Genomic DNA, 27,041 nt, shown 5'->3' with positions numbered 1-27,041 from the left:
AGTGTTGGCATCTCCCCATGAGCGCAGCTTTAATATCACACACCTCCTCCCCACCCCCCCGCATTGGTACACATATACATTCACTGTATACAGATATATACAGAGAGCAGTGGTACATATGGGCACCACAAAGCCCCCACAGCCCCCCATTCAGTGGGCACATCCCCACTCAGCCCTGGGGCTGGGGGGGAGGCAGGGACTGCGGGCCCCTGGGAGAGGACGTTGCTTTCATAAAGCCTTTTGAGAGCGAGCGTAGGTGAGCAGGAACCTTCTCTAACGTAGCACCATCCTCAGGGTTTCCCTGGTGGGCTGGGATTAGACCGACGTGCTGCTGGCAGGCGTGCGAGCTGGAGGGTAGTGCACGGAGAAAGCCTCCCTGCCCCCCCAGGTCTTTGCCAAACCATCACCACCGCAAAAGGGGAACCGGGTCCCGTTTGAGGTTAAGGTGAAATTTATTCAGAGGGAGCTGGTTGCAGGGCAGGGGGTGAGGGATGCCAGGGGGTGAGGGATGCCAGGGGGTGAGAGATGCCATACAGGGAGGCACCGCCTGGCCCAGGGATGTGGGCAGTGACCCCGGCAGAGAGCAGGGGGAGATTTTGAGGAGCTGTGGGGGTTGCAGAGAAGGGGAGGAGGGTGTTAGATGAGGAGAGCCCAACCACGCCAAGGCCCAGCTCCACTTCTGGGCAGCTGGAGAGGGGGCATGGGGCCAAGTGCTGTCCTGTTGGCAGCAAATAAGTTAAAAATCAAACTGGGAACAGCCCAGGAAACCTGCAGGTGGGAAAGGGGGTTAAGAGCTTTGCGGAGGGGAAGGGGAGTGTGTGAGGTGGGGGTGTTCCCATTTGATACAAATTTCACCTTAACAGATAATAAAACTGATATGAAAGGAAAAACCCCGTGAGCAGCAATAAGACACGTTAGAAATAGCACCAAGTTCCTGCTGGGGGCCGGTGGGCACGCTGCCCCTGCCGCTGCAGGCAGCCCAGCCCCGGCCGGGGTGGCAGCCGGGACCCCCCCACTGGTGGGCAGCCCTGCCTGCTGAGACACTGCCCACAGCTACGCCTTCGGCTGCCCTCCCACCTTGCTGCCAGCAACGCCGCGGGCATCTGCAGAGAGAAGCGAGGCCATGTCAGAGCCGAGGAGGGGGATAGCATTGTCCTGTCCCCCCTGGCTCTGCCTTGGCCGAGCCCACAGCACCAGGTGGGGACGGTGCCGGCCCCGCCAGCGCCGGTGGTGGCCATGCTGTGCCATGCCTACCTGTCCCCGGGCGCTGCCCGCAGTGCAGCTCACACTCCTCCTTGCTGTCGAAGCGGTTGAGGTTGCCCCGGCAGCCGCCGTAGACAAAGGGCCGGCACTCCGTGACTCTTTGGTTGTAGTACCAGCGCAGCGTGTAGCGCTGGCAGTGCCCCTCGTCCAGCGGCAGGCTGCAGGGCTCGGCTGTGGGGGCAAACGGCGGTGGTGAGGGCAGGCAGGAGCTGGCGGCGGAGGCAGCCAGACCCGCTTGGCAGAGGAGCAGAAACCCCAGAAGGAGAAGGTGGGGAATGGTTCCCAGCTGGGTGCAGGTAGGGTTGGCTGGAGGGGACATCTCCATGACCTGCCCAAGAGCCAGGAGTGAGGGCAGAAGACTCTGGGCAAGCCTTCTACAAGGGGCAGCTTCCAGCAAAGGTTGGAGATAGAGCTGGGAGGGAGGTGGCACAGGGACATGACAGCCACAGAATTCCTTGGAAGGGTACAAGAGGGACCCTCTGCATGCTGCTGCTGCCACCAGGGCTTCCTTGCTCTCCTGGGGACTTTGGGATCCCTTTTGTGGTGACCAGGAGCACAGGATACCTGCCAGGGCAGCAGGTCCCACCAGCCCAGCAAACCACTCATCACTGCCAGTTACGGCTTTGGTGGGGGGGACAGAGTGTGAGGGACTGCATTGCATGGACAGCAACAGTGCTGGGATGGGGAACATACACCCCACCTGGGTGCCAGCAAGAGGGCTGAAAATCCCAAATCACTCCAGCTGGAGGGTGCGAGGACCCACTGCTGGATGGGATGTGAAGGCATCAGCCCAAAAAAGCCTGGGCGGCCCCACAGTGTCCCCTCATGGGTCCATCCTTGGTGCCAGGTGGGTGCTGGGAAGCTCACCGTCCATCACAGGCTGCTCCGAGCTGTCCATCTCCGGGACCTCATCATAGTCCTCGTCATCCCCATACATGTTCTCGTACTCGAGGTCATCGGTGTCGAGCATGACCTGCCTGTCCTGCCCTGGGAGACAGCGCTGAGCGTGAGCAGCCCTCGTCTCCCCCTCCATCCTGCTCCCCCCAGCTGCAGCCCCAGCTCTGCACACACGCAACACACACCTCTGCACACCTGCAAGCACACACACACACACCCCTCGACACCCTCTCCCCTTCCCACTCTTTAATTAAAGCCCCCTGGGACCGGCAGCACAGCCACTGATGGGTTGTCCCTCAGTGCCTGCGAGCGGAGCACCAGGATGTAACCAGCCACACACATGGAGAAGGGCAAAAGGAGGATGAGGACTAAAAGCACAGAGGTGACACTCACCCTCCTCTTCCTCCGTGTGTGACAACTTCAGCACAGGGACCTCGTGAGCGCTGCCAGCAGGGAATGGTCGGGTGGGGAAGAGCCCTGTGAGAAGGAAGGACATGGAGCAGGTATCAGGGAGGAGGTGACAGGGTCTGGGGCGCTTTCCCTCTGCCTCTGGGGGGAAAAACACCCCTTGCAGGTGTGGAGCAGCCCAGCACTGCCCTGGCACTGCTGCAGTGTGCTGGCTACATGGCCAGGGAGGGGGGGGACCTACAGACAGCCCCTCCTTCTGCACCACAGACCAAGACTGCCAGGGGCTCCCAGAGGAGGGACAGGCAGGAGGAGCTGCTGCCCAGTGAGACAGTGCCCACTGGGAGCCCAGCAGGATGGGGATGAAGATGGGTACAGGGGGGCACACGTGCCCATGGGGCCAGATCTTGTGTCTCCTCTGAGCTCTCCATCACCTGTTTGGCCATGCTCCCTCTCCTGGCGGACGATTCTTCCTCCTCCCTGGGCAGAGTGGAGGCTGCTCCTGGCCTGAGCCCCCCAGCCTCCTTGGAGAGAAAGCACCCACCTCATTCCAGTCCACCCCTCGCCTCCACCCCTCCAGCCCACTCCTCCAGCCCACCCTTCCCTCCACCAGTCTTGGCCCCTGCAAGCCAGCCTGCCCCAGCTCCAGCAGCCAAGCATGGATGGGACACAGTCCCTATGGTCCCTTCTCAATCGGGCAGATCCTGACAGCACCCAGACCCCGTTGGCACCATCCTGGGGGATCCCTGCTGTGCCATCACTTCTGCTATGTACCATCCCTTCCCCCTGCACATGGTCCCACACTGATGCCAGCCCTGACCGAGGGGGTCCTAAAGGGTCCCGGCCACCTCCAGCACTCCCCAAAACAGCGGCACACCTGGGTGCCAGGACCCCTTTGGTGTCACACGTGTGGGGCAGGGGGGTAGGAAGAAGGGTCACAACCTGAGTGCTCACGTGAATCCAGGCGCCGAGGGAAGCTGCCACCGCAGGCTGCAGGAGAGAGGAGGCAGGGGGTCAGGGGCGGTGGGGGTCAGACCCCCAGCCCCAGGGCAGCGGTGGGGGATGCTCACCACAGTGCTGGCTCATCTCCTGCCTGACGAAGGCACGGATTTCCTCCTCCTGCCAGGCACGTGGAAGGGCGAAGGACCCACATCGAAACAGGGGATGGTGCAGTTAGAGAGGAAGAAAAACCATTTCCCCAGGCCCCAGCAGAGCCCGGAGTTTGGGGAACCCCCTCTATCAGTAGCAGTGGGACAGATCTGGCATCTCTTCCCACCCTGCTGACCCGAGTGCCATGAGCCTCCCCCTAGCTCCTTACCGTCATGGCCGGCTCCCCCTTCTCCCCACGGAGCCCCTGGGTGCCAGGACTGCCCTAGGGACAAGCAGAAGGGAGGTGGGAGGTTGGTCCCGGCTGGGGCTCGCCCAGGCAGGACCAGGCACGTGGTCACCCACCTGCTCTCCTCTCTCACCGGGGATGCCAGGCACGCCACGAGTCCCTGGCACCGACTGCCCAGGGGGGCCTCTCTCCCCCTGCAAAGGACACATGCTCAGGATCTGGCTGGTGGCTCTGGAGCCTTCTCTGCTCTCCCCAGAGCCATGGATGTGCTGCTTTCCCTATCCCCACACCTCGGGGATGCCTGTGCAGGTGGGGATGGGGACAGGGACGGGTCCAGCCCAGCCACAGGACAAGCAGGTTCCCAACTCCCCAAGGTCCCATCCACTGGGCAGGGGGGCACAAGGGAGGACCTCTAAGCCAGCAAGCTGGCAGGGCAGGGAGAGAGAGCTGGGACATGGCTCCTGCTGCCACCAACTCCTCACCCACTCTGGGGACAGGGCCCTCCCTTCTTCATGGCACTCAGACAGGGACCAGCCACCCATGGTGGGCACTCACCTTCTGGCCCTGTATGCCCTCAGGACCTCGTGGGCCAACGTTCCCTGGAGGCCCGGGGGGACCAGGAGTACCATCACTGCCCCGGGGACCGGGACCACCGATAATGCCTGGGGCACCCTGAGGGAGAGCAGAGGGTGAGGCCGGGGGTGTGGGAACCTCCCAGCCCCAGAGCAGACACCACGGGCATCCTTCAGTCTCACAGCTGAACATTCCCAAAGCTTTGGCACTAGTGCCTTCTTGTAATGAGTGGGGATTTGTTGTTACTTATAGTTTAGTAATGTCATTTAGAGCAGCACTGGATGGCTCTTCTGGAAACACCAGGCTCTGATGTGCTTCTGACCAAGGCCAGATGCTGACAAAAGCAATGTGGTGCAACACATTCCGTCCCTTTCCAGCCCGCTCACCCGGTCTCCTTTCTCCCCCTGGTCTCCTTTGGCTCCCTGCTGCCCGTCGAATCCCCGGTCACCCTGTGAAGAGGAAGGAGCAGGCAGCGGGGGACAGGCAGACAGGGACAGGCAGCGGGGGACAGGCAGCCAGCCGAGTGGCTGAAGTGCCAGCACAGCTTTTCCCAGCACTGCCCTGACCTACCTTGGGTCCCATGAGCCCCTCCTTCCCAGGGATGCCCGGTGGTCCCGACAGACCCAGCTCTCCCTGGGGGACAAAGCAGATGTCTGTTGGCCACCGGTCATGCGTTCCCATCCCAGCCCGGTGTCAGTGTGGTGCTTACCGGCTCGCCTTTCCTCCCCGGCAGCCCCGAGCGCCCCGGGATCCCTGGCTCTCCCTACAGCAGGCAGGAGAGAGGCAGGGAGGTCAGTCCTGTACCCCTCAATGCTCACCCCAGAGCTGTGGGCAGAGGAGGGGACCCCATGCCCCTGCCGTGGAGCCAAGCTCCGGCCTCAACCATTTCCCTCCTCCTCCCGGCTGGCAGAGGGGAACCAAAGAACTGCAGCCCCCAGGCACCATCCGGGCTCCTGCAGCACCCCACATGCACCCACTCACCTTCTCGCCCTTGTCCCCATCAAGGCCACAGGCACCTTTCATGCCTCGATCACCCTGTGAGGATGAGGAGGGCAGTCAGAGACACACCGAGCCAGTGTGGGTCCTGGCCAGGAGAGCACCGGCAGACAGAGGGGCCAACCCACCTTGGGGCCACGCATGCCCAAGGGTCCTGTGTCCCCCTTCTCTCCCCGGGCTCCAGGGATCCCATCACAGCCAGGCTGACCCTGCGGGAGACCACACAGCGTGACGGGGGTCCACTCCTGCCCCACGGACAGGTGGCAGTGGCACCAAGACACAGCTCCTCACCGGCTCGCCGGGCTCTCCCGATGCTCCAACCTCTCCCTGGAGAAGGCAAAGGCATCAGTCAGGGCCAGTGAGAGGGACAGTGCCCCCCGCAGCCCCCCCAGCAGCTGGGGGGTGCCCCAGTACTTACCTTCTGCCCACCAGGGCCGCGTGCTCCAGGGAAGCCCGTGGAGCCCTTCTCACCTTGCTCGCCCCTCGCACCCTGTAAGCAGAAACACAGATCAACACAGGGCAGGAGGGAGAGCTCTGGCCATGGCATGGACACAGCATGGCCATAGTAGCCTCTAAGGCTGGCTTCAGCAGCTCCCTTTAGCAAGGTGCCAAGCACCACGTCAGGCTGCCCATGGAGCACAGGGATGCCATCATGCCCTGGTCCCTCTGTCCATCACCCCATCCACAGCCCTCCATGGTCCCCAATCCAGCAGCCCCCAGCTCCCTCCAAGTTCCCTCAGGCTCATACCTTCTCTCCTGGCATGCCTTGCTCCCCCTTGTCCCCCTTGTCCCCTTCCATGCCCTTCAGACCACGTTCTCCCTGTGAAGGGGGAAACACAGGGAGGGGTCAGGGGACGAGGAGATGCTCAGACACACATCGGGGTAGGGAGGACCAGTCCCCCAGGGGCAGGGACACGGGGGTCTGTAGGGTGGCTGAAGGAGAGGGGACAACATGCTCTGTGAGGGAGGGTCCCTCAGCAGTGAGAAGCCCCTCCAGCTCTTCTGGCAGGGAGAAGAGCTTGGAGCTGCCCTGCACCAGGAGCAGGGCAGGCAGGGACTTGGGGAAGGGAATGGATAGGAAATCCCCTGCCCCTCAGGACAAGAGGGAGGTTGGGGACAGGGAGAGTGAGGACAGGGAGGATGGGGACAGCACTTACCGGTTCCCCCTTGCTGCCCCGTGCTCCGGCAGGCCCCTCCACCACCACAGTATCGCCCTACAAACCCAAAGGAGAGAGGTGGGTGTGAGTGGGAGGGTCAACACTGCTGCCCTCCCTCCCGCTGCCCCCTGCCCTGGGCACTCACCTTGTCTCCTTTGGGCCCTGGGGCCCCAACGTCTCCCTGCGAGGAAGAGAAGATGGTGAGATGCTGCAAGGATGTGTGGCAGGGGGAGGCAGCACCTCCCTGGGGAACCCAATCCCTGGGGGTGCATCGTTCAACCCCCCATTTCTCCAGCCCCCAGGGTCCCTTACCTTGTCCCCGCGCTCCCCCCGGTTCCCAGGCAAGCCCTGTGGGAGAGAGAAGGGTGGTCAGGAAGGATCTCAGCGGGGGGTGCAGCCAGGGAGGAGGGTATTTACCGCCGGCCCACGATCCCCTTCTGGCCCTGGACGCCCGTCTTCACCCTGCAAGAAGAAGGGGATAGGAAAAGGGGGCCTGGGATGGGGACACCCCCGTTGTCACCCCACCCTGGGGACAGCTGGCTCGCTGTCCCCTCGAGGTTACACCGTGGGATTTCCTGTCCCCAGGACCCTGAGAAGGATGCGGGGGGAACTGTGGTGGCACCTACCCGTGGCCCTGGGTCTCCACGCTCTCCTCTGGCTCCTGGCAACCCGACCCCTGGAGCACCCTGCCGGGGGGAAGGCAAGAGCTCATCCCTGTCCTTGCTGCCCATTGCTCCTCCCAGCAATGCCATGTCCCCCCCCCACACCAGGGGACACCCACAGACCCCCACTGCCCCGGGTGCCCGGCACAGAGCAAGCTCCTGGGTGCCACCATCCAGAGCTGCAGCAGGGATACCCCATGAAACGAGAAGCCCCACACCCATCATGTTATAGGTCTGTCCCCTGTCCTACCTTGTCACCCTTCAGGCCAGAGGCCCCTTGTGTGCCCTAAAAGAAAGGAGAGGGGTGAGCAAGCCACAGGAAGAAGGTGATGATGGGCACCTCACAAAGCGTCCCTGGGGCTCCCACAGCAGCTCCCACCCTGTGTCAGAACCCCCAGCAGCCCCCAGCCCCAGGGCTGGGAAGGTGCAGGGTGGGTCCCCATCACCCTGCCCAAGCTGGTGGGGCAGCCAGGACAGAGCTTGCCCCCCTGAGGGACACTGTGGCACTGGAGTCCCATACTCACGGCTGGCCCTGGGGGCCCCACAGGTCCCGGTGGTCCAGGTGTGCCATCTCTCCCAGGAAAACCGATCAAACCCTGGCAGGGAAATACTGGTGAGCAGGCAGGGACCACGTCTAGGAGTTGGTGGGGCTTGCAGGGATCCTGGGTGCTGCCCAAGGGTCTGGGGTCACCCAGACCAGTAGAAGTGAGCACTGGCTATAGCCTTTACCCTCTCTCCTGGGGCACCAGGGGGGCCAGGCTGCCCACTGTCCCCTCTCAGGCCAGGCTGTCCTGGCGCCCCAGCAATGCCTGCTAAACCTGGGGGTCCTGGTGGTCCTGGCAAGCCGATGTCACCCTGGAATAGGGAGGAAAAAGATGGGGCCTGTGAAAATAGCCCCTTGGCAGAATGCTTCTCCCTTGGCTAGCCAAGCCAGGGCAGTACCCAGGTGTTGGGGACATGGTGAGAGGCAGGGTGACATGGGGACAGGGGTTACCTTCAAGCCTGGAGGCCCATCCTGTCCTGGTGGTCCCCGCACACCGACACCTGGTGATCCCTGTATGGTGGCAGAGAGCACACGGTGTGTCCCCCAGCTGGCAGGCATGGGAGTGCTGGGGGCACCGTGTCACCCATAGTGGCTCCCTCAAGAGCTGGAGAGCGACCCACACCCCTGGGACCAGGGGACACTTACCTTCTCCCCTTTGGCTCCTGACGATCCCTTGGCTCCCTGTGAAGACATCAAGTCACAGCAAAGGGCTGGACAGTGGGTGGCAGGGGCACGGGTCCCACTCCCACCAGCATCCGCTGCCTCCAGCATCAACCCCACAGTACCCATGTGCCTCCTACTCACATCTTCCCCAGGATCTCCTGGCTCCCCAAATCGTCCCATCTCCCCCTGGCAGGGGGAAACAAGCAAAAAGTGATGGCATGTCATGATGTGTGGTGGGGAGCAGCTGTGGCCAGACCCCCCCTGCCATGAGCAGGCAGCCAGGGAGCCCAGGGCTGCCATGGCCCCCTCCCCACCAGCCCCCCAAGCAGTGCTCACCTTCTCGCCCTTGGGGCCTGGCAAGCCTCGGTCACCCTTGGAGCCCTGCTAGGGGGGAGAGTGGCATTAGGGGAGAGGGATGGCCACAGGGCGGGCTGGCCTGTCCCCCAGAAGTCAGGGGGTGGTGGTAGGGGAGATAAGGTTAATGGGGGTGATGATGTTAATAGGGGGGACAGGGTTAATAGGGGGAACAGGGTTAGTGGGGCCAACTCACGGGCTCTCCCAACAGCACGCCCTCCAGCAGCGCCGGCTCACCCTGCGGAGACACATGGATGCTCAGATGTGCCCACAGCAAGTGCCAGCTCCCCACGGACCCCAGCCCACTCCAGCCCTGCTGGCTTCGGCAGCAACCAGGGGTGGGGGTCCATCCGCCTCCCACCCTGGCTCCTTACCTTCTCGCCTTTGGCACCAGGAGGACCAGCAATGGCCTGGAGCACAAAGGAGAGAGGGGACAGGTGAGCAGGGCTGTACGGTGATGATACCCCTCGTGTCACCCCAGGAACACTGGGGAAGCTGCTGGCCGCTGTGGAGGCAGCTCAGCACTCACCTGCCCCGGTGCTCCAGCATCCCCTGGCTCTCCCTTGGGACCAGCAGGGCCCGAAGGTCCTGGCACACCCTGGCACAAGCAGCACAGCCCTCAGCCTCAGCTGCAGACACCCCAGGCTGAGCTCCGTGGGGCTGCAGCTGGGATGGAATGGGGTGAGAAGCAACGTACCATCTTCCCAGGCATCCCTGCCTCGCCGTCCTTCCCCGGAACGCCGTCCCTGCCTGGCACACCCGGCTTCCCGCTCTCCCCCTGCGGGCAGTAAGAACAGGGCTGGGGCATGGGGGTCCACAGCCCCCCAAGCAGCCCTGAGCGCCCACACTGATGGCAGCTGGGCAGAGGGGACAATACACTCACCACTTGTCCTGGCAGCCCGGGGACACCCGGTGGACCCTGCAAGGGAGACATCAGCAGAAATCAAGTGACAGCCCAGGCACCAGGGATGGCCAAGGGGCAGGTTAGGAAGGGGCTGCAAGTACCTACCCCTGGGCCAGGGGGACCAGGAGGGCCGGGCAGCCCTATGTTGCCCTGGGGACCGGGCAAGCCCTGCAATGGAAACAGCCACATCAGAGAGGGGATGGCACAGCCAGGACCTTGGCTGCCCCCACAGGAAGGTGCATGGGGAGGGGGGGGCTGGCCAGCTTTGCAGGGGAGGTGGGATGGTTTTGGGGGTCCAGGTGGGTGCTGGTGGGGAGGGCAGGAGTGCTCACCCGGATGCTGGAGCCAGGTTCCCCTGGATCGCCCTGTGAAGAGAGTGCCTGTGTCAGTCCCACTGCCTGACCCACTGGCACTGCGGTCACAGCCATGTTCCCACACCTGACATGAGGCTGTTCCCCAGGGCTGGCTGGATTCGGGAGGGAGGCCAGCCTGAAATGTCCCTCCCTCCAGCCCAAAATGTCCTGAAATGTGGCCCTTCCAAACCTGGCAAGGCACCACTTTCATCTACCAGGTCAGATGTGGTGATGCCGATGCCATACCTTGGTCCCAGCTGGTCCCTGGGTCCCTGGTGGGCCAGCGCTGCCCTGCAGGGGACAAGGGGACACTACGTTGAGGTGGTGCTTGCTGGTGGCACAGGACAGGGAGGGAGCAGCAGGGCAGCACAGTCCCAGTGCTACCCCCCTCCCTGCCCTGGCTGATGTCCCCTTTGCAGGACAGTCCCAGCACAGGGTGGCTCCTTACCGGAGGTCCTGGGGGTCCTGGGTCTCCCTGGTTGCCCTGAAGGAAGAGTTGGGGTCACTGCAGGGATGGGTTTTCCCTAGTGGGTGCATGGGGTGTCCCCTGGGAGAGGAGACCCAGACAGTGCCAGTGGCTCTGGTATGCACCCACACTGAGTGAGGACAAACCTGGCCAGCTCCTGGCAAGATGCCTGGGGCCAAGCACCCACCCAGCCAGCGGCGGGGGGCAGAGTGACATGGGGGGGGACACAGACACCTACCGGGCGTCCCAGCACGCCGGGGAAGCCTGGCAAGCCCTGCAAAGAACTACGTCAGAGCCAGCAGGCGAGCGGGAGCCTGCCAACCCCAAGCAGCCCTGCCTGCCCCCCAGGGATGCCCCCCATTCCTGGTGTGTGAGCTCCAGCCCAAGGTATTTAAGGGGGGGGGGGGCGGGCAGGAGGCTCCATAAAGCCCTGGAGACCCTGCACAGAGGGGAAGGAGGTGAACGAGATGTGAATGCTCCTGCTGGTGCTGGTGGTGGCTGGTATAGGACCACAGGACCTTGCCCCCCACCCCAGCCTGCATCCCCCCACCATGTCCCCACTCACCGGCTTCCCCTCGGGGCCAGCCAGCCCTCTCTCACCCGGGAGGCCCTGGAGCAAGAGATGGGGCCGGGGTCAGGGCCAGGCAGGGGACAGGGTCAGCGCCAAGGTGGGGGGACAGTGTGGTACTCACCGGGGCACCATCCCTGCCCTTCTCACCAGGATCCCCTCGCTCACCCCGCAGGCCACCGTCACCCTGCAGTGAGGACAGGCATAGGGTTGTAGGACAGGCAGGGACCTTCCTGTCACCCCCTGGGGTCTGCTGACACCCAAAGAGGGGTGGCCCCAGCAGTGCCCCTGCCTGGGACTCCGTGGGGCTGCCCTATCAGTCGCAGGAGACTTACGACCGCAGACCTTATCTCCTTTGGGTCCCCGCTCGCCCTCGGCTCCCGGCTCCCCCTGTGTTGGGGAGAAGACAGATGCCATCAGTCCTTGCTGCCCCCCCTTGGGGACACCCGCCCTGCCACCACCCTCAGTCCCAGTCCAGCTCTTCACGTTGTCCCAGACTAGGTTGACTTGGCCACCCCACTCCTTTCTCCCCAGCCACACACCTTTGCTCCCTTGGGTCCGGTGGGGCCACGCTCACCCGGGAAGCCCATCAGGCTGCCCTCCACCACATCTGCCTGCGGGCAGGGGACAGTCAGGGACAGCACCCAGGGGACCACAAGAAGGTCCCCCAGGGGCACAGCCCTCCTCAAGCCCCTATGCCAGGGGACTGGATGTGGCTACCCATCCCCAGAGGTGCAGGCTGCCACCCCTTGGGGACGGTCCCAAGCAGCAGCCATCACCTACCTTGGGCCCTGGGGGGCCCTGGGGGCCAGGCAAACCATCCCTGCCCTGGTAGGGGGGAGAAAAGTTGAGCATCAAAAAGACAGCAAGGTATGGGGGGAGCAGAGCCATCCTGGTATGGCTACTCCTGGCCCCCATAGGGCATCCTCTGCCCCACAGAGAGCCCCCTGTCCCCCCAAGAGGTACACAGCGCAGGGTGGGCAGAGGGGACCATGTTCCCCCATCCCGGCTCACCTGTTCACCCCGGTCGCCCTTCTCACCCCGGTCGCCCTGGGAAAACAACGTGGTGGCCATCACAGGGCTGTCCCCAAGCCCCTGGACCAGGTCCCCCAGCCCTCACCCCAAGCCTCCGCACACACTCACCTTCTCTCCGGGCCGCCCGGCTTCCCCCAGCTCCCCAGCCCGTCCTGGTACCCCAGGGATTCCTGGCTTGCCAGGCTCCCCCGGCTGCCCAGGCGGCCCCTCTGGACCCCGCTCCCCCACAGCACGGCCGGTGGGGCCCTGGGGGCCAGGGGCACCTGGGTCCCCTTTGTCACCTTTGGGTCCTCGTTCACCAGGGAAGCCTAAGGAGCCCTGCAAAACATAACGCCGTGCTGCCAGAGCCAGCCCTGTGCCAGGGACTGTCAGCCCTCCCAGAGCATCCCTGGGCTGAGCCAGCTGCATCCCCCCAGCCAACCTGGGTAGGGGGGCAGCAGGGCACATGTTTGGGCACAGCTTCAAGCCCGACTCCTCTCACCTCTCGGCCTGGAGGTCCCCTCTCTCCCGGCTCCCCCCGACTGCCCTTCTGGCCCCGCAGCCGCTCGGACACTGGCAGAAACGAGTCTGAGCTCCCATCGTAGGCACCTGTGAGCTCCTTCAGGGATGAAACCTGGGAGGGAGGAAGGAGGCACCAGTCAGGAGGTCAGTGCAACCCAGCCACAGTAGCATCCGACGGCCCCACCAACCCATCCCATGTTGCTCACATCTCCCACCACCTCCCGCGTCCCCCCTTCCTGCTGCTGTGCGGCAGGAACAGCCCCCAGCCCAACAGCCAAGGACTACATACCTTGATGCCAAGAGCTTCCAGGCTACGTTCAATGTTCTGCAATAAAAAGACATTAAAAACAAAGCGGGTGTTGGCCTGCCTCCACCATGGGGGTTGCAGAGGGTCCTCTGTCCCCCGGCACTGATGTCCCAGCCCAGCAGATCGGGGGGGGACTCACCACTCCAGTCCCAGGGTCTCCGCGTGCTCCAGGGTTGCCAGGTCGCCCCTAGGTTTGCAGAGAAAGAAGGAATGGAAAGACGTGCCGTACAGAGGTGCGGTAGGTGGGGTGAGCTGCCCTAAGTAGGTTTCAGAGTTAACACTGCTGGTGCTGCCTGGGCAGGGGCTGTGGTTGCCACCACCCTGAGGTGCTCTCAGCTTGTCATGCTCAGTGCTGGGTACTCACCGGCTCCCCTCGCAGTCCAGGCTCCCCAGGATCCCCCTGAAACACAGCAAAAGCATCAAGAGGGGCAGAGAAAGGCTGCTCAGTGTCGACTCCAGCGCCAGGGTCCAGACCTGCCACCTCTGGCACAGGGTCCCCCAGACCTTTGCCTCGGAGGGCTTGAGGGACAGGAGCACACCTACCTTTGGTCCAGCCACTCCACGGACACCTGGTAAGCCCTGGAAGACACAGAGGGGACATGATGGCACCCATTGACATGGGGCAGTGCCCTGAGGGAGCCATAGGCAGGGGTCCTGCCTGCCCCATGGCAGCCGGGACTCCAGGGTCCGGTGCTGGTTGGCACTGTGGGCTCAAGGACTACGCACCTGACCTGGGGGGCCAACCTGCCCTGGGACGCCGGGGAGGCCAGGGGGGCCGAGAGGGCCTGGCAGACCTCTGTCCCCCTGCTCGCCCTTGGCACCACTGTGGCCCTGCCAAGAGAGCAGTGTCACTCTCAGGATGTGGGTGCCCAGGTCTGTCCCCAGTGGAAGCATGTACCCAGCACCATGCTGCTCTGTGGGGAGGTACTCACATCTCTGCCAGGGGGTCCCGTGTCACCTTTGTCTCCCTAACCAGGAGAGAAAGGAGTTATGGGGATGCTGCCCCATCCACATGCCCCTGGATGATGCTCCTGGACCCAGGCAGGGAGGAGCCACTGGGCACACAGGGACCATGCAAGGACCTCAGAGGGACAACCAGGGATTCAGCTCCTTACCTTTCTCCCATCCTCTCCTGGCGTCCCGTCTTCTCCCTGGGGACACAGGCCACCAGTTAGCACCTGACTCAACCACCCTGGCACGGGCAGCACATGGGATGGGGACAGGCACCAGGGGCACGGATCAGAGCTTTGCCACACTCCCCCCTTGCCTTTATGCTGGGATCACTGGCCCTCAGGACCCCTAGGTGAGCCCCAAAGCCAAGACCCGCTCCTCCTACTCACATTCTTGCCATTGAGGCCAGGTTTGCCATCGTCACCGGGTTTGCCCTGTGGTGAAGAAGAAGCAGTGAGAGAGCCCCCCTGCTGCTCTCCCCAGCACCAGCAGCCAGGGGTGCCCAGGCTCCCCCGTGACCCCAAGGTGCAGGGAAGGGGGAGCTGGGCACGGGATGAGTCCCAGCAGATGGATCTGGGGCAGGGTCTCTGCAGACCCTGCAGAGAGCAAGGGCAGGATGCACCCCTAGGGCACGGGGTGGCTGGTACTTACAGGGACGCCGGGTGGTCCCAGGGGTCCCACGGAGCCGGGTGGTCCCTGCTCCCCACGCAGCCCAGGCAGCCCCTGCAGGGAAAGAACATGGGGGGAGCACAGGGTGGCAGAACACCTGCGTCCCTCAGCTGGATCTGGGAGAAAGGACCGAGCCAGTGGCACCCTGCTGAGGACAGGGGACAGTCCCACTGCACTGCCCCGGACCAAGGAGTGTGGGACAGGATGTCGGGCCCTTGCAAGCACAATGGCTCCAGCAGGAGCTCAACCCAAATCCACCCCCCTCCAGAGGTACTTACATCCCGGCCAGGGTCCCCCTGCTTCCCCGGGTCTCCCTGTGGACAAGGAGGAGGTAAGAGCAGGGACATCCCCACTCTGTCACAGGACCCCACGAGCATCCCCATCCCAGAGCAGATGGTGTCTGGAGGGGGATGCTCTTCCCTCCCCATTGCCCCTCTGTCCTGCAGCCCCCACCAAGCTCACCCGCAGCCCGGTGGGGCCCGGGGGCCCAGGTTTGCCTTCCAGCCCGTTGCGGCCATCCAGCCCCGGTGGGCCACGGTCCCCCTGTAAAAGAGCAGGGCAGAAGGACTGGAGCCATGGAGCAGGACAGGGGTGCCAAAGGGCAGCCTCCAGCCCCCAGCCCCCTCACCTTCTCTCCTGGCAGGCCTCGGTCCCCAGGGTCACCCTGCGGGGTGGGAAGAGAAGTAAGCATTGTCCTCCCTGAACAGGAGCCGAGCAGGATGCAGACCCCCCCACTCAGGCTCCCGTGGGGAAGGGGGCACTCACCCGTGCACCGGGGGGGCCACGGGGACCCTCCACACCCTGCAAGAGAGAGACACACTCAGCAGTGGGGCACGGGGCAAAAAGAGGGGGTCCTGGGTGCTCGCCCATCATCCTCTGCACACCAGGACCCCCAGCTCTCCTGCAGAACATCACCTTTCTTGCTGTCCCACAGCCCCCCACACCCGGCACTTACCCTCTCTCCAGGCAGGCCAGGGGAGCCAGCATCACCTCGGGTGCCCTTCATGCCATCCTCACCAGGGTCCCCAGGGTCCCCCTGCCATGGAAAGGCACTGTGGTTAGAAGGTACTGCTAAAGGCCTGTGCCAGAGCCCGTGCTGAGCATCTCTGATTAAGCTGCATGGCTTAAGGGCGGGATAATAGCAAAGGTCTCAAAATAGAGGCACAGGCTGAAAAAAGAGTTTGCTGGGCTCAATGCAGCTCCTGGGTAGCCAGATAGTGCTCACAGAAAAATGCAACAAGCAGGGCTGCTGTGCCAGGAGCCAGCTGAGCCACGGCTGGGGATCACGGAGCACAGCCCGTGGCCAAAACTGCCCCGAGCCTGAGCTGGCTTGTAAAAGAAGAACCCCTGGAGGGCAAGGTACTGCTGTGGGATCCCTGTGGGGCTGGGGAGCCATGAGCATGCTGGGTCCTTCGAGGACCTCAGCCCTACAGGGACCTCCTACACTGGCATCTGCTGCCTGCACTGGGCAGGAGCATCAGTCCATGTGTTCCCCAGGTTCCCCTGTGCTTCCCTACCCCACATGGCTCTCAGCCATGGTGTGTGTCATTTCCACCTGGCAGGGGCTGTTTTGGGCAGGGAAGGCTTGGTGCACTAGGATCCCAGTGCATGGGCCCCCCAGCAGGGGGGACAGCACAGGGAACCCCACCACCAGCATCTCACTCATTACCTTCTCACCCTTCTCCCCGCCTCCTCCGAGCCCTACGTCGACCTGTGGGGCAGAGAGGGGCTGTCAGAGCACATGGGACTGGGCACCAGCCCATGGGCAGGGAGAGGGGTGGGGGCAGAGCTTACGGTTCGTCCTGGGGGTCCGGGAGGCCCCTGAAAGAAGGGCAAGGGAAGTGGGTTAAGGGGAGCTAGCATGGCCCCGGGGGAGGCCAGGGCTGGCTCCGGGGCTGGGGCCAGGCATGTGGCCCCACAGCACTCACCGGGTCCCCACGGTCACCTTTACTCCCTGGTGCTCCAGGGCTGCCCTGTGGGAAAAAAAGATGGGGTGAGGGGAGGACAGGACACATAGGGTGGTGGGTCCCGTGGGGTAGAGGGTACCCCTGGGGTAAGGGTGGGTACAGGGCAATAGGGTGGTGGGTGCCCACAGGGCAGTGGGTGCATGCAAGGTGGTACTCACGTTCCTGCCTTCAGGACCTGGGTCCCCTGAGTCACCCTTCTCCCCGGCGGGGCCGCGGTAGCCAGGGAGACCCTGAGTGAAGGGTAGAGGGAGGGTGGGCGTTAGCAAGAGCCACCCTGAGGCCACGGTGCATCTCGCCTACCCCAGTGTGCCCGCCAGCCCCACACTTACCCGGGGACCCCTCTCTCCAGGTTTGCCAGGCAGACCCGCTTCGCCCTGTGGGGAGAGAGGGAGGGAATGTGTTGTCCCATCCCCAGTGAAGAGGGGAACGGTGGTCCCAGGGGGTCCTCACTTACCGGGGTGCCTTCATCACCCTTCTCTCCACGCTCTCCCTGCGGCACAGGTCAGTGGACACCAGCCAGGGGGACAAAAGCAGAAGTCACCAGCGTTCCCTTGCTCCCCACCAGCCCCTCTCCTCCTTGGGGCCATGGTGCCCCAGGGACCTGGGTCCCATTGCTCCCCTTGCCCCATGTTACCTCCTTGCCACGCAGTCCGGTCTGCCCTGGGGTGCCCGCTCGGCCCGGTTCCCCCTTCTCACCGGGCTCCCCTGGGTCACCCTAGGTGGGGGGAGGAAAGGGGCAATGAGTCAGGGCAGTGTGGGGGCTGCTGGAGGAGAAGGGGCTCAGCATGGCACCCTCCATTCCCTGGAGTGGCATCGCAGCACAGCCTGCAGGGACAGACCCTCCAGAGCCCAATGGATGGATGGACAGACAGATGGAGGGGTGATGCCTCCTGCAGTGACATTACCTTTGGGCCGCTCCTGCCCGTGAGGCCAACAATGCCCTGGTTTTTGGAGAGGGAGAGAACGTGTCACCAGGGTCTGGGGTAGCCCTGTGCCAGGGGAGGGACCGGGGCCATGATGCGGTGCCCCCAGGACAGAGCCTGGCCAGCCCCAGCCCCAGGGGACACCCAGACTCACCCGGTCGCCCTGCTCGCCTTTGGGACCAGCTGGTCCTGGAATGCTCAGGCCAGGGTCACCCTAGACATGAAGGTACACAGCTTGAAGAAACAGCATGGTCACCATGAGCCCCAGGGGCATTGTGTCATACCCCCTGTGCCCCCTGTCCCTGGCAGTACTCACACGGGCACCTTTGTCTCCCACATCGCCCTTGGGGCCAGGAGGTCCTTCTGGCCCTGGGAAGCCTCTCTCACCCTGGAGCAGAAGAAATGGCACCATCACCCCCCCCACCCAAAACCACCCCACCTTCCCTCCGCCACAGCTGGGGACAGCCAGGTCTGGGGACCAGCACAGGCATCCCCTCATGTTGATGCCCAGCTGTGTTGTCCCCCCTCCCCAGCCCATGGCCATGCCCCAGGGGGTGCCAGCAAGGGGCCATGGCCAGAGCAGGGTTACCTTCTCTCCAACACCAGCCACGCCGGGAGCCTGGGGAGAAGAAGAGGAGACCATGCTGGGCATTGCCCATAGCTCCCTGTCCTGAGGATGGGGCAGGCAGAGATGGACCTGCTGGGCAGCATCACTTACCGGCTTGCCAGGTGGTCCCGGATCTCCCTGCAGAGAGAGGGGTGTCATTGCAAGCCCCTTCCCTGGCAGCCCCCCCACCAGCCCACTGGAATCCCTCTTCAGCCTTACCTTCTCCCCCCGGGGGCCAGCTGGTCCTGGAGCTCCCTGTGGTGAGACAAGAGACCTCAGGGGGCTGGTGGTGCCTGGGGACATGCACCCAGGGCATGGCAGCCCCCTGCTCCCGGGGTGCAGGGTCCACAGTACTGCAGCCACTGCCCTGACTCACCTCTCTGCCCGATGGCCCCGGGCGCCCTGGGGCTCCCGCCTCGCCCTGCAGGAGGGGAGGAAGAGAAAGGTGTCAGGGGCATCCTCCCACCCCGTGCCAGGGCGGCTGCTCCAGGACAGGGCATGGCCACGGCCACCCCAGCCCACCTACCTTCTCGCCCTCAGGGCCTGGCACGCCACGGTCCCCCTGCAGAACAAAGCAGAGGAAGAGTTTCAGGGAGCCTTCCTCCCTCCACGCCACACTGCACCCTGCCCCAGAGCCCCACATCCCATCCGTGACCACTGGGCTCTGGCAGTGACCCCTGGGCACAGCCACCACGGGGCCACAGGGACACGAGGACCCACTGATGCTGCCGAATGGCATGGTCCCCCTCCGGTGCCATCTCACCTTCTCTCCTGTGTCTCCCAGCTCACCTGGTGCCCCACGGTCTCCCTGGCACAGAAGGAAGATGGAGTCAGGGGCAGCAGGACCCATTGGAGATGGCATGAGTCCCGCCGTGGCACCCAGACCCCCTTTCTCCCTGCCAAAGGCAGGGTGAGAGCATCCCTTTGGTCCCCATGCCACTTACCTTCCTGCCCTGCTCCCCCGGTGGCCCCCGAGGGCCCTGCAAAGGAGGATGGAGAAGATGTCACCTCCAGCATGGCACAGCAAATGCCTAGGCTGTCCAGAGTGGGAGCCCTCCAGGGTGCCCTCAGGGCTCAGCTCACTGGCGGTGCCAGCTCCCGCCCACCTTACCTTCTCTTGGGAAACTCACCCGGTCTCCTGGGTCCCCGGGGCGGCCAGGTGGCCCTGGGAAACCTTCTTTGCCATCTCCCTGGGGATGAGGAAAGGCAACAGCCATGCCCGTGAGATGGGGATGCCCATGAGATGGGGACGGCATCCCAGCCAGAGAGCGGTGGAAGTTCCAGCCCCAGTATGGAGCATCCACACCACCCTCTTACCTTCTCTCCCTTCAGGCCGGGGGGCCCAGCAGGTCCCCGGGGCCCAGGGTCACCAGGCAGCCCCTGCAAGAGAGCACAGCTCAGCCCCTGGGGATGCAGCTCAGCCCCAGGGACACATGGCTGACACGGCCCTGCTCCCCCTCTGCCATCCCCGCTGGCCTAGGGGCTCAACTCACCGGGGGGCCGGGCTCCCCTCGAGGCACTGCCCCATCCACAAGTCCAGGGGGGCCCTGCAGAGACAGGGGTCAGCTCCTATGTGATGGCCCTGGGGGGCTCATTCTTTCCTAGTACCAATGGTGCTGCAGTGCCCTCCAGCACCCATGGGACCTCTGTCCAGGAGGGCAGAGGAGCCAGCGAAACATGGAGCCACTCACCCTTTCTCCTCGGTCTCCTTTCTCACCCTGTGTGGGCAAAAAATAGCAAGTAAGGGCAGGTCTTTCCATGTACCCCTCAAACAGCAGGAGAACATGCTAGATAGAGCCCATCATCAGTGGTATCAGAGCACGTGCATGCCACGTGCCTCTCCCCACACCAGCAACAGCTCATGCACGTGTATGTGTGTGTGGGCAGCACCGGTGGGGGACACAAACCACGAGTAGGATCAGGAGGAGTGAGCAGGGGAGCAGCTTCAAGCTGCTGGCTGCTCCTCCATCCGTTTGTCCACACATCCCCCCAGATGTCCCCACACAGCACCGGAGGGAACCGTACCTTCACAAACTCTCCTGGAGGTCCCGGTGGCCCCACAGGTCCAAGTGGACCTGGGGGACCTGGATCACCAAAGGGCCCCCGTGGGCCAGGGCTCCCAGGGGGGCCAGGGATGCCCTGGAGGACAGAGATGCTCCATTAGCTGGGCCTGTGGCATGAGCTGGGGGTGGTGACAGGAGACCCCTTGGTATAACGACCCCCATACCTACCGGCGTGCCCGGCTCCCCTTTCCTCCCTGGCAGCCCCTGTCCTCCATCCACGATCACCCTGGGCTCTCCCTGAATGAGGAGGGGGAGGAAAAATCAGTGTCCCCATGTGCCCAGTTGTGTCCCCAGTGCAGGATGGGGGCCACAGTGCCATTAGCCTGACAGGGTGACCCTGGGGTCACCCAGACATCAAGTACCAGGAGATGCCAGGGGCTGAGATGTGCCCGTCAGGGTCCCCACTGTTCCCCAGGGACCCCCATGGGGCAGCCCCATGCCCATCACTTACCGGCTCACCCTTCTCCCCCTTTGGACCAGAAAGCCCCATTGGCCCCCGTGTCCCCTGGAAAGGAAAGATGAGAGTGAGGGGGGGGAAAGGAAGGGTAGTGGGGTTGAGGAGGGGTGGTGCCATACTCACGGGATCCCCTCGGGGGCCAGGGATGCCCTGGATGCCCTGAAAAACAACAGCTCAGGAGGTGAATGTGTGTCCCTGCAAGCCAGGGGAGCAGGGATGGGATGGGATGGGATGGGATGGGATGGGATGGGATGGGATGGGATGGGTGCTCTAGATAAGGCAGGGATGGACAATCCCTGTCCAGTACACTTGGCCTGGGACACACACAGAGGACAGCAGTGACCCTGCCAGCTATGGAGATCCTCAGCACAGGGAAAGGGTAGGCAGAGGCCAGCTCAGGGAGCAGACAGGGTGATGGGAAAAGCCCGCTATGCAGCACCAAACCTAAGGGACACCCCCACTGACCGGCTGACCAGGTGATCCAGGGTTCCCAGGGCGGCCAGGGCTTCCTGGTGTCCCATCAGCTCCAGGGAATCCCTGCAGGAGAGAGGAGCATCATACCAGCACCTGGTGCACCCTGGCACTGCCAGACTCTACCAGTGCCCCAGGCAGTGCTGGTCCCAGCACTGGGAGCCCAGGACAGCCTCATGACAGAGCCAGGCTGTGGGGTGCCTTTCCCCTGCGTGCTGAGCTGGGGTGGGAGGGAGCAGCGTGGGGATGGACCTGCGGGGCTCTCCAAGCGGAAGCCTCCTCCAGCCTGGGTGAGGAGATGAAGAAGAGAGGGGCGAGGGGCAGAGAGAGGCCCCGTGGGGCCAGGTCACTGTGCCCAGGGACCCTGGGGTGCCTGGGTGAGAGGGGTCGGAAGTACTCACCCTATCCCCCTTCTTGCCTGGCCTCTCGGCGCTCTCTCCTGGCAGACCCTGTGGCCCTGGGGGTCCTGGAGGGCCAGGTGGCCCATAGCGGCCCTGGGGTGACAGCGGAGAGGAGAGGCTGGGTGGCAAGTGGTGGCCAAGGGATCTTCTCTGTCTACCCCTGTGTCAAGGGCTGGACAGGTCCCTGGCCCACACCCACCTGCCAGCAGGACAAGGGGATGCGGGGACCATGTCCATGCCCCCTGCCAGGGAGCTGCCCCCCATCTCCCTCCCCCCATCAGGATATTACCGGCTCGCCAGGGGGACCTGGTGGCCCCATGCGTCCTTGTGGTCCCTGTGGAGACAAAGTCAGTGGTGAGCACCCCCTGTGGGCTGGCATCAGCATGCTTTGGGGTATGCAGCCCCCTCCCCAGAGCCACCAGCCAGGGGTGGGATGCCAAAGCACTCACTGCCTCGCCGCGGTCTCCCTTCTCGCCCTGCAAGGAGACAGAGGGAAGGGGTTAAGGGCTGCACCCCCATGCTCAGCTCCCCACTGTGCTGCTACCGGCAAGCTGGGGGGTCCCTGATCCATGCTGAGCCCCTGTGGCACAGCACGGCATGGCATGGCATGGCATGGCATGGCGTGGAGATCCTCACCCTGGGGCATTGCACGGTGCAGGGCTTCGGCTTTGGCTCTGGCTCCGGCTAGCAAGAGAAGAGAAGCCTGTGTGAAGCCAGGTGTAGGAGAAGCCCCTGGCCCCCACAGGGCTGCTCCCCCTCCACAACCCCCAGGGCACCCTGGCCCCTTACCCTGATGGAGATGATGGTGCAGAGGTCATCGGTGAGCTCTCCCTCCAGCTCTGCCAGGGCACCACCATCCTGATAGATGTACCGTGGATCCTCACTGGTCACCACGCGCCGGAGCTGCTCCCGGTCGGCCCCCTCCAAGCTCACAGCCAGCACCTGGACCCCTGAGCCAAGAGCACCCTCAGTACCCAGCAGAACCCTCTGCACACCCTGCTGGGACCCCATCCATCCTCACCCCCAGCCTTGATATCCCTGGCTGCAGTGATGGCATCATCCCCCGAGGGTCCATCAGCCAGGACCACCAGCACTGCTGGCACACCGGGTCGGCGCCCCGCGCCAGGGCTCAATAAGTAGGTCCTGGCAAAGGTGATGGCTGCCCCTAGGGAGGGAGAAGGACGAGGCAGATGGTCAGCAGGATCCCACCAGCCACTACCCTGGCTCCCAGTGCCGCCCCTCACCGATGGCGTTGCCGCTGGGTTCCTCATAGCGTATGGTGCGGATCTGCTCCAGCACGGTGGGCAGGTCACTGGAGCGGTTGAGGAGCAGCCAGGGCAGGCTGCGGTAGCTGTACGTGGCCAGAGCCACCTGCAAAGGTACAGGGGAGCGGTGGGCACCGCTGTCCACCCGTGGCCCCCCACGGGTCTCCCACCACCACAGCAGTCCCTTACCTGGGTGCCCTCAGGGCCCAGGCGCCCCAAGGCAGACACGGTGTTGGAGAGGAGGGTGCGGATGGCATCAGCACCGGAGGAGCTGTCGCGTGTGCCGTGCACCAGGAAGACGATGTCACCGCGGGCATCCCTGCAGACTGCGGGCAGGGAAGGGCTGAATCCACCACCAGAGCAGAGACCAGCCCAGCCAGCCCCCCTAGCCACCCCACCGTACCTGTGCGCTCGCTGACGGAGGTCTCAGCGCCCGGTGTGCTCCCCAGGAGCGGGCGGAGGGTGAAGGTGTAGCGCTGGCCCAGGCGCAGCCCGGAGACTTGCTGGGAGCTGGCAGCACCAGGCAGCGTCCGCCTCGTCTCCCCACCGGCTGACACCCAGGGGACAGAGTCAGGGGGGATGGCAAGCACCCGCCAGGACACTGTTCCATGTCCTGGGGCCACCCACCCATCTCACCTGCTGGGGGACTCCAGGAGAGGATGTAGCCAGAGGCACCAGGGATAGGGGTCCAGGTGAGTGTCACCGAGTCTCTCCGTATATCTGTCACCTGCAGGCTGGTGACACGGGCCGGGGCAGCTGCTGGGGAGGAGGAGGAAAGGGTGTCCTGGCTCTAAAGGTCATCCCCTACCCCACTCCCGGCTCCCCACCCATCTCCCTCCCCAGCCCTAGGCTGGGAAAGCCCACTCCCCGGGCACCCCTCTGGGCTCCAGCCCTTCCCCGCGGCTCCGATGGCCCCAGGCAGTCCCTTACCAGTGATGGCAGTGACAGTGGCCGGCTGGCTCTCCCGGCCGCTGGCCAGGCTGGTGATGCTGATGTGGTAGCGCCGTCCTGGCTCCAGCCCCCCCAGGTCGTAGGAGCTGGCAGTGGCCGGGAGCTGCTGGCTGCGCTGGGGGCCCCCTGCCCGGGGTGAGAGAGGGGTGAGGGGGAGCAGCACGGGGGCTGGCAGGGGTGCAGGGGTGCCAGCCGGCCACACTCACCCTCAGCCAGGCGCCAGACCAGGCGGTACCCGGCGCTGCCGGCCGCCGGTACCCAGGCCAGGCGCAGGCGGTGCTCTGAGGCCTCCGTCACCTGGAAGTTGCTGACGGGGGGCAGTGGGGCTGCCTCCGCTGTGGGGCAGAGGGGCAGGCGTTAGGGGCAGGAGTGCCCAGTGCCATCCCAGGGTGCTGCCTTCCCCCCCCGCTCAGCACTCACGGGTGGTGACGATGATGGAGACAGGGTTGCCCTCCCGGTTGCCGATGAGCGCTGTCACCTTCACGGTGTAGGAGACACCTCCCTCCAGGTCGGGGATGTCGAAGGAGCTGGTGTTGCCAGGAACCCGCCGGCTGTTCTCCGAGCCCCCTGCCACCAAGTACCATGGCTCAGCTCTCCATCCCGCTGACCTTGCATCCCACCCCCATCCCCATCCCACGGTACCGTCCCTGCGGCTCCACACCACACGGTAGGCAGTGGCTCCTGGCACACCGACCCAGGTGACACGGGCAACGTTGCTCTTGGATGCCTGTACCTCCAGCTGGGACACCATCCCCACCTGCTCAGGGGCTGCGACATCAAGAGGGTCATTGTCACCTGGGCTCCTGGCAAGCAGCACCAGCCAGCAGTGATGGGCAGGGAGGACACCTCACCTATCCGTCCTGTGGCAGTGACAGGGCTGCCCTCACGGCCATCCACAATGGCCGAGACGCTGACGGTGTAGACAATGTTGGCACGCAGCCCCTCGATGGTGAAGGTGGTGGGGTCGGCAGGGAGGAAACGGGATTGCTCCACACCTAGAAGAGATGGTCAGGATGGGGAGGGCTCTGGCACCACCACCACAGCATCCCGTGGTCCCCACACTCACCATCGCTGCCTCGCCAGGTCAGCAGGTAGCCCCCGGCGCCCGGCAGCCCTCGCCAGGAAACCCTCAGCTGGCTGGGACCAGCCTCCGTCACCCGCAGCTCTGAGATGCTGCCCACCGCTGGGTACTCTGCACCACCACACAGCACCGTGGTGTCACCTCAGGGTGCCCAGAGGAGCCCCACGGCCACCTTAGCACCCTGAGGGCTTGCCAGAGGGCAAAGGCATCATGGGGGGGTGATTCAGTTCTGGGACTCCCGGTGCCAAACCCTGGGATGGACTTACTGAGGCGGACGGTCAGCGTGGCAGGACTGCCCTCCCGGCCACCCACTAGTGCCGAGACACGCACCAGGTAGGCGATGCCCTCCCGGAGGTCACCCAGCTCCAGCCCCGTCTGGCTTCCCGGGATGCGCCTTGTCCTCTCCGTGCCATCTGCCAGGAAGGAGGTGGCCGCAGACCCTCAGTTCTGGCCAGCCGGGGTCCCATGGGTGCTGCCTTGCACCCCTGCCCGCACACTCACCTTGGCTGTTGCGCACCACCACTTTGTACTCGGTGGCACCGGGGACGCCGGTCCAGCCCAGCCGCACTCGCCTGCCCGACTCCTCAATGAGCCTCAGGTCCGATACGGCACCCACGGGCACCTCCACGCCTGTGAGGGGACATGGTGAGGCACAGCTGGAGCCACACAGCCAGGACTGCACAGCCTCCATCCTCACCCTGGTCTGCAACCAGAGAGCTGAGGGGTCTCATGGCCCTGGGTGAGCAATGCCACATTGGAAGTTCCTCCATCTCAATGGCTTGGAAGGGTGAGGGAGAACCCAGGGTACCCACAGCGATCACTCACCTGTCTGGAAGGTGGTGACGGGGGTGGCCACCTCCCCACCATCATAGACCGTGTAGAGGGTGATGCGGTACTCGGTGCCCGGCTGCAGCCCTGTCAGCTGGTAGGTGTTGGCACTGCTGGGGAGCGACACTGTCCTGGGGGGCTCTGGTCCTGCAGAGAAAAAAGAGTCATTGCCAGCTGCCAGCATGGGGGGTCTGCGGGGGTGACCAGGAACCCTGAGCCCACCTGTGGCTCTCTTCCATTCCAGGCGGTAGCCGCGGGCATCGCGAGCGCCAGTCCAGAGCACCTGGATGGACGTGGGGCCCAGGATGTTGGTCCTCAGTGTCTGCTCCAGACCCGCTTCTGCAAGAGGGACCCATGGGCCAGGCTGACCTGTGTTGCTCTGCCGTGGGCCACCCACCCCGGTGTGTCACCAGTCCCACACATGGCAGGGTGGGAGCATCACCGTGGTGGGGGGGCTGTGGGGGATGGTCCTCACCCCATCCTGTGGCAATGGCACTGGGGGTAGAGCCAGAGGCCAGCAGTGGGATGGCATCACCCATACTAGCCACCTACCTGTCCTCTGCCTCACGGTGGCTGTGGGCCCCTCCAGCTGCCCGAAGAGCGGGGCTACCGTCACCACGTAGTCAGTGTTGGGCTGCAGCCCCCCCAGCGCATGTGATGTCTGCCTGGCATCCAGGTCCACCCTGTGCCTGTCCTGCCCTGCGAGAGCCACCACAGAAGTCCCTTGAGGGGCCTGGGTGCCACCACCCCACTTCTGTCCTCCTCCCTGGCCATCAGCAGAAGGGGAGTAAGCTCTGGGATGGGGACCTACCTGCGAGGGTTGCCCAGGAGAGCCGGTAGCCGGTGGCACCACTGACAGGCTGCCAGGCCAGCAGCATGCTCTGCGCCGAGACATTGTGGACAACCAAATGCTGCACACCCAGCAGGCGTCCTGTGGGCGAGAGGTGCCCATCACATCCCCCAGGCAAGAGCAGGGCAGGGGGAAGCACCTTCACCTGCAAACCCACCTGCTGGGGGTGGGGGGAAGCCCCCTTACCCCCCTCTCGGGGATGCTGAACCACACTGAGGTCACGGAGCACAGCCCGTGCCCAGGCGGCTCCTTCAAAGCACCCCCGCTCCAGCAAACTGGAGCTCAAACGCCTTCCTCTTAATGCCTTAAATACTTTCTGCGGGTTCAGGCTGCCTGGGGCAGCTGCAGGAATCGGTTTGCCAAAATTTGAGGCTTGTAAAGGTGTTGCCCCGGGGCCTCACCCCCGCTCCTGCCCGGCACTGCTTTCCACCACCCTTGCAGAAAATGTGCTTTCCTCCCAGAGAGCGCGGTGCTCGAATTTGTAAAAAAAAAAAAAAAAAAAAAACCCTCATTTTTCCCCCTCGTTTTTAGCTTTGCAAATTGCACCAAGCTCTTGTTGCACGACGGCATCCT

At 64.2% G+C, this 27,041-nt stretch overlaps 1 protein-coding gene across 1 annotated transcript in view; it reads right to left on the bottom strand.

The window, feature by feature from the left end:
- Positions 1-433: 433 nt before the first annotated feature.
- COL7A1 (collagen, type VII, alpha 1) overlaps positions 434-27,041 on the bottom strand; it is a 29,978-nt gene continuing 3,370 nt past the window's right edge. The window contains exons 10-119 of the mRNA XM_014943278.1: positions 26,430-26,549; positions 26,171-26,317; positions 25,841-25,957; positions 25,616-25,765; positions 25,292-25,420; positions 25,057-25,203; positions 24,776-24,901; positions 24,561-24,704; positions 24,352-24,477; positions 24,130-24,276; positions 23,916-24,044; positions 23,689-23,835; positions 23,395-23,517; positions 23,162-23,308; positions 22,948-23,084; positions 22,738-22,864; positions 22,515-22,658; positions 22,283-22,443; positions 22,130-22,177; positions 21,943-21,969; positions 21,783-21,827; positions 21,494-21,586; positions 21,087-21,158; positions 20,745-20,780; positions 20,616-20,669; positions 20,333-20,401; positions 20,127-20,240; positions 19,793-19,819; positions 19,595-19,648; positions 19,419-19,481; positions 19,232-19,291; positions 19,046-19,081; positions 18,865-18,909; positions 18,628-18,663; positions 18,478-18,522; positions 18,321-18,356; positions 18,213-18,239; positions 18,084-18,113; positions 17,811-17,882; positions 17,649-17,708; positions 17,477-17,512; positions 17,206-17,286; positions 17,026-17,061; positions 16,901-16,945; positions 16,730-16,801; positions 16,533-16,577; positions 16,399-16,425; positions 16,274-16,315; positions 15,560-15,640; positions 15,370-15,405; positions 15,233-15,268; positions 15,067-15,147; positions 14,883-14,918; positions 14,587-14,658; positions 14,325-14,369; positions 14,100-14,135; positions 13,917-13,952; positions 13,711-13,815; positions 13,528-13,563; positions 13,349-13,384; positions 13,124-13,171; positions 12,967-13,002; positions 12,658-12,789; positions 12,285-12,494; positions 12,156-12,191; positions 11,925-11,969; positions 11,684-11,755; positions 11,487-11,531; positions 11,266-11,328; positions 11,139-11,183; positions 10,812-10,847; positions 10,556-10,591; positions 10,354-10,398; positions 10,087-10,119; positions 9,860-9,922; positions 9,734-9,769; positions 9,548-9,628; positions 9,380-9,448; positions 9,225-9,260; positions 9,047-9,088; positions 8,833-8,877; positions 8,638-8,682; positions 8,479-8,514; positions 8,284-8,343; positions 8,019-8,144; positions 7,814-7,885; positions 7,540-7,575; positions 7,254-7,313; positions 7,045-7,089; positions 6,940-6,975; positions 6,773-6,808; positions 6,628-6,684; positions 6,219-6,290; positions 5,889-5,960; positions 5,762-5,797; positions 5,599-5,679; positions 5,456-5,509; positions 5,184-5,237; positions 5,045-5,107; positions 4,861-4,923; positions 4,457-4,573; positions 4,018-4,095; positions 3,884-3,937; positions 3,636-3,684; positions 3,520-3,555; positions 3,000-3,089; positions 2,554-2,637; positions 2,131-2,250; positions 1,255-1,434; positions 434-1,103 (exon numbers count right to left, since the gene is read on the bottom strand). Of these exons, the coding sequence (XP_014798764.1) occupies positions 1,054-1,103; positions 1,255-1,434; positions 2,131-2,250; positions 2,554-2,637; positions 3,000-3,089; positions 3,520-3,555; positions 3,636-3,684; positions 3,884-3,937; positions 4,018-4,095; positions 4,457-4,573; positions 4,861-4,923; positions 5,045-5,107; positions 5,184-5,237; positions 5,456-5,509; positions 5,599-5,679; positions 5,762-5,797; positions 5,889-5,960; positions 6,219-6,290; positions 6,628-6,684; positions 6,773-6,808; positions 6,940-6,975; positions 7,045-7,089; positions 7,254-7,313; positions 7,540-7,575; positions 7,814-7,885; positions 8,019-8,144; positions 8,284-8,343; positions 8,479-8,514; positions 8,638-8,682; positions 8,833-8,877; positions 9,047-9,088; positions 9,225-9,260; positions 9,380-9,448; positions 9,548-9,628; positions 9,734-9,769; positions 9,860-9,922; positions 10,087-10,119; positions 10,354-10,398; positions 10,556-10,591; positions 10,812-10,847; positions 11,139-11,183; positions 11,266-11,328; positions 11,487-11,531; positions 11,684-11,755; positions 11,925-11,969; positions 12,156-12,191; positions 12,285-12,494; positions 12,658-12,789; positions 12,967-13,002; positions 13,124-13,171; positions 13,349-13,384; positions 13,528-13,563; positions 13,711-13,815; positions 13,917-13,952; positions 14,100-14,135; positions 14,325-14,369; positions 14,587-14,658; positions 14,883-14,918; positions 15,067-15,147; positions 15,233-15,268; positions 15,370-15,405; positions 15,560-15,640; positions 16,274-16,315; positions 16,399-16,425; positions 16,533-16,577; positions 16,730-16,801; positions 16,901-16,945; positions 17,026-17,061; positions 17,206-17,286; positions 17,477-17,512; positions 17,649-17,708; positions 17,811-17,882; positions 18,084-18,113; positions 18,213-18,239; positions 18,321-18,356; positions 18,478-18,522; positions 18,628-18,663; positions 18,865-18,909; positions 19,046-19,081; positions 19,232-19,291; positions 19,419-19,481; positions 19,595-19,648; positions 19,793-19,819; positions 20,127-20,240; positions 20,333-20,401; positions 20,616-20,669; positions 20,745-20,780; positions 21,087-21,158; positions 21,494-21,586; positions 21,783-21,827; positions 21,943-21,969; positions 22,130-22,177; positions 22,283-22,443; positions 22,515-22,658; positions 22,738-22,864; positions 22,948-23,084; positions 23,162-23,308; positions 23,395-23,517; positions 23,689-23,835; positions 23,916-24,044; positions 24,130-24,276; positions 24,352-24,477; positions 24,561-24,704; positions 24,776-24,901; positions 25,057-25,203; positions 25,292-25,420; positions 25,616-25,765; positions 25,841-25,957; positions 26,171-26,317; positions 26,430-26,549 (7,853 nt within the window). The 3' untranslated portion in view covers positions 434-1,053. The remainder of the gene's footprint in view (positions 1,104-1,254; positions 1,435-2,130; positions 2,251-2,553; positions 2,638-2,999; positions 3,090-3,519; positions 3,556-3,635; positions 3,685-3,883; positions 3,938-4,017; positions 4,096-4,456; positions 4,574-4,860; positions 4,924-5,044; positions 5,108-5,183; positions 5,238-5,455; positions 5,510-5,598; positions 5,680-5,761; positions 5,798-5,888; positions 5,961-6,218; positions 6,291-6,627; positions 6,685-6,772; positions 6,809-6,939; positions 6,976-7,044; positions 7,090-7,253; positions 7,314-7,539; positions 7,576-7,813; positions 7,886-8,018; positions 8,145-8,283; positions 8,344-8,478; positions 8,515-8,637; positions 8,683-8,832; positions 8,878-9,046; positions 9,089-9,224; positions 9,261-9,379; positions 9,449-9,547; positions 9,629-9,733; positions 9,770-9,859; positions 9,923-10,086; positions 10,120-10,353; positions 10,399-10,555; positions 10,592-10,811; positions 10,848-11,138; positions 11,184-11,265; positions 11,329-11,486; positions 11,532-11,683; positions 11,756-11,924; positions 11,970-12,155; positions 12,192-12,284; positions 12,495-12,657; positions 12,790-12,966; positions 13,003-13,123; positions 13,172-13,348; positions 13,385-13,527; positions 13,564-13,710; positions 13,816-13,916; positions 13,953-14,099; positions 14,136-14,324; positions 14,370-14,586; positions 14,659-14,882; positions 14,919-15,066; positions 15,148-15,232; positions 15,269-15,369; positions 15,406-15,559; positions 15,641-16,273; positions 16,316-16,398; positions 16,426-16,532; positions 16,578-16,729; positions 16,802-16,900; positions 16,946-17,025; positions 17,062-17,205; positions 17,287-17,476; positions 17,513-17,648; positions 17,709-17,810; positions 17,883-18,083; positions 18,114-18,212; positions 18,240-18,320; positions 18,357-18,477; positions 18,523-18,627; positions 18,664-18,864; positions 18,910-19,045; positions 19,082-19,231; positions 19,292-19,418; positions 19,482-19,594; positions 19,649-19,792; positions 19,820-20,126; positions 20,241-20,332; positions 20,402-20,615; positions 20,670-20,744; positions 20,781-21,086; positions 21,159-21,493; positions 21,587-21,782; positions 21,828-21,942; positions 21,970-22,129; positions 22,178-22,282; positions 22,444-22,514; positions 22,659-22,737; positions 22,865-22,947; positions 23,085-23,161; positions 23,309-23,394; positions 23,518-23,688; positions 23,836-23,915; positions 24,045-24,129; positions 24,277-24,351; positions 24,478-24,560; positions 24,705-24,775; positions 24,902-25,056; positions 25,204-25,291; positions 25,421-25,615; positions 25,766-25,840; positions 25,958-26,170; positions 26,318-26,429; positions 26,550-27,041) is intronic.

Source organism: Calidris pugnax, unplaced genomic scaffold (assembly GCF_001431845.1).
Source record: "Calidris pugnax isolate Ruff unplaced genomic scaffold, ASM143184v1 scaffold128, whole genome shotgun sequence".
NCBI classification, from domain to species: Eukaryota; Metazoa; Chordata; class Aves; order Charadriiformes; family Scolopacidae; genus Calidris; species Calidris pugnax.
Note: the sequence above shows the minus strand (reverse complement) of the source record. Positions and strands in the feature narration are given on the sequence as shown.